The 10,393-nt window shown below is 34.0% G+C and overlaps 2 protein-coding genes across 2 annotated transcripts; one reads left to right on the forward strand and one right to left on the reverse strand.

The window, feature by feature from the left end:
- Nucleotides 1–704: 704 nt before the first annotated feature.
- On the reverse strand, nt 705–2,629 carry LOC100123227 (2-aminoethanethiol dioxygenase). The gene is made up of 2 exons (XM_001606787.6): nt 1,612–2,629; nt 705–1,538 (listed from the first exon to the last, which is right to left on the reverse strand). The coding sequence occupies exons 1-2, from the start codon at nt 1,909–1,911 to the stop codon at nt 1,158–1,160; spliced, it is 681 nt and encodes a 226-aa protein (XP_001606837.1). The 5' UTR covers nt 1,912–2,629; the 3' UTR covers nt 705–1,157.
- LOC100123217 (1-phosphatidylinositol 4,5-bisphosphate phosphodiesterase gamma-1) lies at nt 2,629–10,236 on the forward strand. The gene is made up of 17 exons (XM_003427203.5): nt 2,629–3,271; nt 3,617–3,831; nt 3,921–4,070; nt 4,141–4,279; nt 4,351–4,519; nt 4,603–4,916; nt 5,014–5,220; nt 5,301–5,721; nt 5,795–6,106; nt 6,819–7,000; nt 7,079–7,256; nt 7,334–7,591; nt 7,747–7,968; nt 8,050–8,638; nt 8,708–8,847; nt 8,931–9,038; nt 9,120–10,236. The coding sequence occupies exons 2-17, from the start codon at nt 3,657–3,659 to the stop codon at nt 9,222–9,224; spliced, it is 3,669 nt and encodes a 1,222-aa protein (XP_003427251.1). The 5' UTR covers nt 2,629–3,271; nt 3,617–3,656; the 3' UTR covers nt 9,225–10,236.
- Nucleotides 10,237–10,393: the final 157 nt, after the last annotated feature.

Raw genomic sequence — 10,393 nt, forward strand, 5'->3', positions numbered from 1 at the left:
ATTGAAGAAATTTTTTTTCTTTTTTATGGAGCATTTCAAACTTTTACAGAGATTATCCTGAGGTTTATTTCTGCTATAGAAAATTAAAACAAATTTGTTTATCTTGGGATGAGAAACAATTGAATCATGAGTACATTAATTATAAACTACTTAATTCATAAATGCCAATTCTTCATACATTTACAGTAGTCATCTATATCATATATATTTTTCTTTTGTACTCTTGATAATACCCACATAGCTAAAATTACATATTTAGTAAAAAATCAAACATTTGGACCATCAAAAGTCGAAAAGATCTCTTTTAAATACATTTTTTATGTATTGCTAAATATAATAACTAATTAGTTATCTAACAATGGCTATAATTTTGATTATTTTTTCAATCATTTCATTTGTATAATGTATATATATATATATATATATATATAATATAATATAATATATAATCTTTAGCCATTAACTTTTGTTTCATAAAATGATAAAATAATTATTATATCTAGAAATTGACTACTATTTTTACAGAGTATGACACTGATAATGTAATACATTAAAATAACTTGTTACAAGAAAGCTGTGATATACTTGAAGTAAATGATAAATTATTCTTTAAGATAAGTATTATTTGTCTCCTAGACCATTTCATTTTGCATAATGAAATATCTGTATTGCAGGATATTTTCACTTCCTTACAAGCTGTTAAATTTCTATTGATTGCAGTCTTTGCACATTCAGGTATTATAGTCACAGAGTTTATCACTTTTTTAAAGCTTAGTCTAAGAATCTTTTTTACTTAAATCGTCAAATTGTATTATTAAATGCTATGATGGTATAAATTTAATGTAATTTTTAATAATGCATAAATAAACATAACAATAAGATTCAACCTAAATTTAATACTTAATGCAAAATAAAACAAATGTGTCAGGGTTTTAAAGTGTTAATCTCTCTTTTAAATCTTTGTATTTTTCTAGAGTATTTAGAGAGGAAAACGTGATTTGATTTGCTGTTAAACTTTGCACCTTTGTTCATGAATATTATAAGTACAAATATTGCAATCACACAAGCAAATTTTCTTTCCAAATACCACGGAAGATTAAAAAAAGAGATTAGACTTATTGTTAATTCAAAAGTGTTGGTCTATCTGTAAAGTTACCCTATGATCGTCTCAATGGCTGACCTAAATACTTTATGCTCCTAGAATAAAAAGTTGGAGGTACATCTGTGACCACTAATTGTACAGCATCAGACATTTCATCACTTATAGCTTCTTTGAAAAATGTACATGGCCTTTTACCCTCCCCAAGTGTATTTGTATCATAAGGTGGACTCAAGATGTCCAAGAACGCACATGGACCCTCTAGGCACGTAATTTCATGAAGGTTCCTCACAAGTGGAGTTAATACACATGCAGAATCACTGGGTCTAACAATAACTGGTGGATGTTTAACAGCTGGTATCAATTTATCTTGCTCCAAAACTTTGTCACTCTCAGATTCTATTGTGTAACTGTCTATTTTTACAACGCCGCTAATGACCTGTAATTTATATTATGTGGATGTATTATAATTCCTGTACTGATAGTTAAACAAATTATGCAGAAATATTTACCTTCAGCAACCCGTGCATTTCTGGATGATCATGCATTGGCAAAGTTACACCAGTTTTCAAAATAAACACGGATATTGCGATGTCATGGTTTTCAAACACGTCAATGACACACATTGGTGCTGGTTGAATTCGAACAAAGTCAAGTACTTTTCTGTCAACGTAAACATCTTCAGCTGTTATCTCATTGATTAGACATCTAAGTTTTTCAAAATTTTTCAAACATAACTTGTAACCAGTACTTTTACGACCAGAGAAAGTTTTCAATGCCTGCTTCCATAATACTTCTATTCTAGTTCCCATCAGTCGCTGTTTTTTGAGGACTACTCCTCAAATTTTTGTACTCACAATAGAATAACAAGTTTTATATTTAACCAAAAAAGAGAGCAACAATTTCTTCAATATTGGACACAAAAACCAAAAAACAAATTGTACTCTTAACTACAATTTAATAGCTTTAATTTTATAGAAACATTAACAGATGATATCTCGAAAAAATTTTAAAAATAAATCAAAGCGTTTGTATTTTGGAGTTTTAAAACTTATTTGAACATTTTTACAAACTTTAGAATTTCGAAAAACTGTCAACCAAAGAAGAATGCTAATGTCGCTTTTCTTATCTTATCAAACTGACGGATGACGTCCAACAATCTGTGAGGTCCATCAAAAATCCTTCAAATATACTTATACGAAAATGCATAACAATATAAATAATATCAACATTCGCTCGGGTCACGGGCAATGCAGACGAAAAAGATCGGAAACTTACGGGGAAATAAATGCATTTCCTGCACATAACAGGCGGCGCTGTAGCTTTGATTTTGATGAATCGGTGTAAAACATTGGGCGAAATAAGAGGAAAAATTTCAATTTATTCGTAAACTGTACGGAATTTGTAGAAAATGAATAAAACGTTTGGGTTGGAAAGATCACATTTTATCCTATTTGTAATGTTCTGCAATCGTCGGTACGGCAATGGCTTTCACTTCCAGCAGGATTATATTCACTTATACGTTTTTTTTTTTCATGAAAATTAAGCAATTTATTCCCATTTTTAACTTTAGTACCTTCGTAGTATGGTTATAAACTTACATTCCTAAAATTAATCTTAAATATCAACCAAATGCGTAAATTCAAATTTCCCGCCACGCGACGGTTTAGTGAATGAACATTTTTCCCGAGGCGATCGCTTATCATGCACAAATTCTCCGCTCTAAAAATACACACGCGATAAGAAAAATATACACATATATACGTACAGCAGTAGGGTTTAGAGAAACTTAGAGAGAGAGACAGCGTTATACAAAGAAAGAGATAGGCATCATACGAAAAGTGACGTGTGTTTGACTTTTCCTTTCGCTTTTCGTGGAAACGAGCGCCGAAAATGCTGCTGTTGCTGTCGCCGTGTTGGTGCTGTTAATGTTGCCAGTGTGCATCGAGTATTCAGCGAGTGCTTAGTTAGTGTGTGCGTCGTCGTGCAGTTTCGTTTCTTCGGTTTGTCGAAGGGGAGCTGCCTCGAAAAGCTCGCGAAGAATGCAAAAAGACGAGTGTCCTTTCGTTGCGACGTCGGCGCTATGTCAAAGATTTACGTGAACGAGATAAAAGCTGTAAGATTAGGTTAGAACCGCTCGACGGATGCTGCGACTGCAGCTGATGAATAATGGTAAGATTTATGTGTTCCATCTGTTTTGAAATGTACATATAACTTTACTCGTTGTTTCTTTATTATTTCCCTTTGCTACTGCACGACTTTTCGTTGTTTTGTCACTTGATATAGTTAGTTAGGATAGCCTCTATAGACGATTATACTTGTTGCATGCTGACACTAAGTCACATTCGATGCTCTTTTTATTGCTGCTGCAGTATTCTGTTTTTTCCACATATCTTATTCGCAAACTTTCCTATGTGCTCCGAAATGAAAATTTTGGAGCAAACAAAAATTCTCTGTTTCAAATCAAGATAATTAGTGGCAAATAAAAAATTATTCAATTAATTTTTGATTTTGCAGTATTAGAATAAAAGAACGAATTATAAAAGAATTCAGCAAGATGAATGGAATAATTCCTGAAATGGAGCAGATCATCAGTCAGCTTGAAAGAGGGACTGTGGTCACCAAGTTCTTTCCAAGAAAAAGACCAGAAAAGAAGACATTAATGATACGCAGAGAAACCAGACAAATAGTTTGGGCAAGAAGCACCACATCAAGACCTTTTGATGGCTCTGGTAATTAACTAATTCGCTTTTAACTCATTATGAAAATATTTTGATGTTGCTCAAGTTTTTTTATTGTAATGGATTTTTTTTCTTTGCAGTGGATATTCGAGAAGTGAAAGAAATAAGAATTGGAAAGAACTCAAAAGACTTTGAGAAATGGCCAGAAGATGCTAAACGAATTGATAATCTACGTTGTTTTGTAGTTTACTATGGCTCTGAGTTCAGACTAAAAACTCTTTCAATATCAGGTAATGAAATATTTAATTTTCATACACATGTTCTTGAACAAAACATTGAACAAGTATGTTTTTTACATAGCTCTGAGTGAAAAAGAGTGTGAACTCTGGATTAAAGGACTTAGACACTTGATGCAAGATACTATAAATGCTCCATACCCATTGCAAGTTGAAAGATGGCTAAGAAAAGAATTTTATGCAATGGAAAATTCCAGAGAAATGTAGGTTTCATATTTTTTTATTACATACAATTTAAATGAAGAGCATATTTCTAAAGTAAAATTTTTTCTAGGGTTACTTTAAAAGATGTCAAAGCCTTTTTACCAAGAGTAAACTGTAAGATAGCAACTAACAAACTCAGAGAAGTTTTTCAAGAAGTCGATACAAAAAATAGAACTGAAATAGGATTTGACGATTTTGTGATACTTTACCATAAACTTATGTTTGATCCAAACGTGAGCGTAAGTTCCCAATTACTTAAAGTATCTTAATTAATCAACTAGTAATTTCAATTATGAAAACAATGTTTTATATTATGTTACAGAATTTAACATATTGGACAAGACTGTTAGTTTATTCTAACTCTGGGATGTTGGTGACACTACAAGAATTTCAAAATTTTCTACTCACAGAACAACAAGATCCTTCAGGAAATATTGAATCAGACGTTTCGCTTTTTATTCGCGAGTATCTGCAAGATCCTCAAAGAGACGTTCAGGAACCTTTTTTTCATTTCTCTGAATTCATAGATTTTTTGTTTTCAAAACAGAATGAAATTTGGGATAGTCAATATGATCATGTCTATCACGATATGACTAGGCCTATGTCTCATTATTGGATTGCTTCATCGCATAATACGTAATGTTTCCATGACAATTCGAATCTCAAATATTTGTACACACTTCGTCACTATAGTTATTAAGAATTCAATTTTAATTTATACTTTGTCTTTTAGTTACTTGATGGGTGATCAAATCAGTAGTGAGAGCAGTTGCCAAGCATATGTTAGAGCTCTGCGAGTTGGTTGCAGGTGTATAGAACTAGATTGCTGGGATGGACCAGATGGGATGCCTTTTATATTTCATGGACATACTTTGACGACGAAAATCAAATTTTTAGACGTAATTAAAACAATTAAAGAACACGCTTTTGTCACTTCCGAGTAAGTTTATTTATATAATTAGAATCAAAACAATTTTAAATATTTGCAACGAATTTATACATTATTAAATGATTTTTCAGATATCCTGTGATTCTCTCAATAGAAGACAACTGCACACTACCGCAACAGCGGAAAATGGCTGTGGCTATGCAGGAAGTCTTTGGCGACATGTTGCTGGTTCAACCCGTCGACAAGAGTGAATCCACTTTACCCTCGCCCTACGCTCTGCGAAGAAAAATTCTACTCAAGCACAAAAAGCTTCCCGACGGCGTTGACGAAAGTTCCTTTGTCATTCGAAACGATGAAAGCCGTCAAGAGATGGATTTGAGAAACACTATTAAAAATGGTATATTGTATCTGGAGGATCCAGTAGATCGAGAATGGAATCCACACTTTTTTGTCCTGACGCAGCAGAAACTCTTTTATACAGATACTTTCTCAAAACCGCAAGAAACCGAACCGGACGACGATGACGAAGCCGTTGTTAGAACTCCCGGTGATGTACGTGTTTTGTTATTATGAAATTTTTAAATAATCTATTGAATTTCATTTATTTTTAATTGATGTATTATAGGGTGTTCCAAACGATGAATTACATTTTGGAGAAATGTGGTTCCATGGTAAATTGGCCAGAGGAAGAGAGGAAGCTGAAGAACTTTTACGAAGGTATTCCAATTTAGGAGATGGAACGTTTTTGGTCAGGCAATGCGTGACCTTTGTGGGAGACTATTGCTTATCATTTTGGAGGAAAGGAAAAGTCAATCATTGCCGTATCAAGTTAAAACAAGACATGGGTCAGACACAGTTTTATTTGATAGACACTCACTGTTTTGACAGTTTATACAGTCTCATCACTTATTATCGTAATAATCCTCTGAGAAGCCAGGTAAGATTTCATTTGTATGGAATTTTAGTATTTTTTACACTTCAATACTTGCAATTTATAAAGTAGTTAAGTGGTAGCTCTTTGTACTTACACGAATTTTCAATTATAAACAAATACATCGCAACGAGCTTTCAGTGCACAGTTACAGAGTTTTGCTTGCGCAAATTAATTGTTTTCTGATTTAACTTCTTAAAAATTGTTGTTGGAAAATGTAAAATAGTACAAAACATACACTTTTGGATAATTATACAACATTGATTTGTTCCAAAATTACATACAGAAGCTTTACGACAGTCGACGGGTATAAGGTAAATGTATATGTCTTTCGTAAATGCAAGTGTTCAGTTTCGTTGGATTCCTTTTTTCGTTATTTATGATTATGTTTGTCATCTTGAAGTTCTCGCATTACTACCCGTTTAGTCTTCTTGTGAATGGTGACTTTATTTTGAATCACTAGAATTCATCTCCTATTTGAAGATTATTTATAAATAATTACTGTTCACACACACTGATATCTAATCACACTTCTATCTATATGTATGACACTTTAACACTATGTGCTATTAGGTGTATCCTACGTCAAATAAGTGAAAAAAGCATGTAGTTGTAATGAATACTTTTTTATTACAAAATCATCTCGTGAAACAATTTTTTTTTTTAATTTCAACTAACTGTATTTTAAACTACCATAATTTTTACATTTTTTTGCTAGGAATTTTTAATCACATTACAAGAACCTGTACCGCAGCCAAGTAAACACGAAGAAAAAGAATGGTGGCACTCTGAATGCTCAAGAACATTGGCCGAGGAAATGTTGAAGCGTGTACCAACCGATGGAGCGTTTTTAGTGAGGCCAAGCGAAAAGGAGAATAATTGTTACGCCATTTCCTTCAGGTATAATACACTGAAATTCAAACAGAATTATATCCGTATGATAATAGCAATCTACATTATGCATTTTTTAATATTTAGGGCTGAAAATAAAATAAAGCATTGCCGCATAAAACTTGAAGGACGGCTATATGCAATCGGAACAGTGCAATTTGAAAGTTTGGTGGAATTAGTCAATTACTACGAACGCCATCCTTTGTATAAAAAAATTAAGTTAAGTTTTCCAGTTAATCAAGAAATAGTCCGGCAAAGAGGTTTGGTAAGTTATGACTTCCGGGAATTGACGGAATTTATGATTCGAGTACTGTTAATATAATGTATTCAAAATTATAACAGGATGTTGACGACGGTTCCGTATATGGAATTCCGGGCTATATGGATCCAACAACTTTTGTTTCAAAAATCACAGTCAAAGCAATGTACGATTACAAGGCTCGTCGAGACGACGAATTAACTTTAGTAAAACATGCTATAATTACGAATGTAAATAGACAACAAAACGGTGGTTGGTGGAGAGGTGACTATGGTGGTAAGAAGCAGCACTGGTTCCCGGCCAATTACGTTGAAGAAATCGAGCAAGATAATCAGACGGATGTAAGCTATGGTGCCAACATATCTCACACACACACACACACACACACACACACACACACACACACACATATATATATATATATATATATATATATATATATTTTAATTAAGTTAAAATTGCTTTTCTTAATACACTTTATTTATTCATTTTACAGTCATCAGATTCGATGATGCTGGGAAATTTGCAAAAAGGCTCTTTAGACATAATAGGCGCTGTTGTGGAGTTAGCCATGTCCGACCGACCTGGTTTAGAATGGATTTTACGGATACAGAATCCAAGCATGTGCTCTGTTTTCGAGGCAGCAGCTCCATCCAAAGATATCGCCGTCGAATGGGTACAAAAAATTCACGAGACTGGACAAAACGCCAGCGTCAGGGTAAAAAATATCGTGTTACAAAAATCATATTTCTCTCGCTCCGTATAATATTACTTTACTTAATGTATTTTTGACGTTTAGGAGAATCAACACAAAGAAATGGAAAGAGCTTGGAGGATAGCAAAAGAAATGTCCAATCTCATAGTTTACTTTAGATCAGTAGCCTTCAACGTGGAGCGGCTACGAGCCAAGGGATTTATTTTCAACGAAATGAGCAGCTTTCCGGAGACTAAAGCAGAAAAGCTTATGTGCCAACAAGAAAACAAATTCTTTTTACGTTATCACCAGGTGCAATTCAGCCGAGTCTATCCCAAGGGCCAACGAATAGATTCTTCAAATTACAATCCGGTACCTATGTGGAACTCGGGTTGTCAGATGGTGGCCCTAAATTACCAAACAGGCGATAAGCCAATGCAGCTAAATCAGGCGAAATTTCGAGAGAACGGTAACTGCGGTTATCTGTTGAAGCCTGATTTTATGTTTCACGAAGATTTCACTCCGTACGATAAGAGTTCATTGACCGGAGTGGACACGTTAAAGATTACGCTGCACGTCATAGGTGCAAGACACCTAAGTAAGCCGGGAAGGGGCACAGCGAGTCCTTTCGTACAAGTCGAAGTAGTGGGTGCAGATTTCGATAGCGGCGTTAAGTTAACGACTAAGACTATTAGTAAGTTAACACGTTTTAAAACCTGAAAAGTTAAGTATAACGATATTTCATGTGAATTCATTTTTTTAGCCGATAACGGTTTCAATCCCATGTGGAACGAATCCTGTGAGTTCCTAGTAGCAAATCCATATTTGGCTATGCTTCGGTTCGTTGTTCAAGACGAGGATATGTTTGGAGATAGCAATTTTATTGGACAGGCAACTTACCCTGTAAGCTGTATTTCTATTTATATTACAATAACTTGATCTTATACATTAAGAATATGCTTATAATTTGCATTTTTTTATTTCAGATTCGCTGCTTGAGGACAGGTTACAGAAGTGTTGTTCTGAAAAACAGTTATAGCGAAGACCTTGAATTGGCGTCTCTCCTAGTGCATGTGAAAATTATTAGCTCAGGTGTAAGTATTATCAGCTTGGTATAAATTATTCTGCTACTTAAGAAAATTAGCAAAGAGCTAACGAACGTATTCAATTTACAGGACTTGATGCACAATAATACTCCAAAACACGATGGACGATCCATTGCTCTGAACTCTCGAGCCGTGGACAGAGATTCACAACTTTCTGGAAGATTGCACGCCTAGTAGCGAGCCAATTCTAGTGTAATATGCTTCACGCGTATACTCGATAGTATACTGACGCGCAGTTACAAAGCATTATACCAATAACGTACGAAATCATGAATTCGTATAATAGAAGGCATGTTTGTTTAGCGATGCGAGCTTCAATGCAGAGAAGATTACTTTGTATACACTTGCGATTGCTTTGGTTACAGATTTTAATGTATAAAGCTTTTACGATGATGGAAATTTTTGCTTAAAGGTTTCAATACTTCGGTATTTTTAACGAGAATATTTTAAATGAATTTTATTTAACGCTACCGAGCGATGATGTAGTAGAGGATATTAATGGAATGAAGAGAGATATATTTATACTCGAAAATTTTACTTTAGAAAAGTTGATATACCATTTTCCATGTATAAAAAAAAACATTTGTTTTGCGCGTATTTTTATACAAAAACATATTTTATACTGAACGTTTACGTGTATAGGCGATCGAAAGCGTGTCTGTTAAAAAGCATAATGAATAATGTTGGATGAAAAGCAAGTAAAGGTGTAATGTTAGAAGTTGCGATATTCAGGCATTTCATTAGTTTTTATTATATTTATTAATCTTGACTGAGTGATGTATGGACTTAATTTTGTCATCGTCCATACTTTTTAAAATTTAACTGAACCGCAAACAAGTTCGAAGCAATATGCAAGTTTAGCGCAAAATTAAAATATCATGAGTTCTTCCATATATATATAAAATGTTTTTAATTATAAGTATATATTATATACATCAAATGCGTGCTGTTTAGGAGATATATATATATTATTTTGATTTACCAAATTTTTACGTTAGAGGAGGGAGAAAAAATAATACACAGTAACAACTTTTTTCGAGGTTTCTGCTTGGATACGCCCGTTACAGCCGGCGAGCTGCACACAGATGTTTAACTATATGTTATTAAGCGAAAGCTCATTTATTAGCGAATCGAGGAATAATCTAAATCTGTTGTACTGGAAAGTGAATAAAATGTTTTGTACGAATTCCAGCGTTTCCTTGAATTGTTCCCTCGCGAAAAAAAAACGACTGCGTGCAATAATCGAATTACAGTGCGCGCGGGTGCGTTCGCAGCAGTTCCAGTGACGGTCACCGAATCCACCATCGCATTCTCCAAACGCACCGAGCCCAAGTCCGGAGTAT

Source organism: Nasonia vitripennis, chromosome 4, assembly GCF_009193385.2.
Source record: "Nasonia vitripennis strain AsymCx chromosome 4, Nvit_psr_1.1, whole genome shotgun sequence".
NCBI lineage: Eukaryota > Metazoa > Arthropoda > Insecta > Hymenoptera > Pteromalidae > Nasonia > Nasonia vitripennis.

Excerpts from the sequence above, each read along its gene's own strand:
- LOC100123227 (XM_001606787.6), bottom strand. The coding sequence starts at position 1,911 with ATGGGAACTAGAATAGAAGTATTATGGAAGCAGGCATTGAAAACTTTC. Across the intron at positions 1,539-1,611 it reads AAATGCACGGGTTGCTGAAG|GTCATTAGCGGCGTTGTAAA; the intron begins GTAAATATTTCT and ends TATAAATTACAG.
- LOC100123217 (XM_003427203.5), top strand. The coding sequence starts at position 3,657 with ATGAATGGAATAATTCCTGAAATGGAGCAGATCATCAGTCAGCTTGAA. Across the intron at positions 5,722-5,794 it reads TTGTTAGAACTCCCGGTGAT|GGTGTTCCAAACGATGAATT; the intron begins GTACGTGTTTTG and ends GATGTATTATAG. Across the intron at positions 6,107-6,818 it reads ATAATCCTCTGAGAAGCCAG|GAATTTTTAATCACATTACA; the intron begins GTAAGATTTCAT and ends TTTTTTTGCTAG.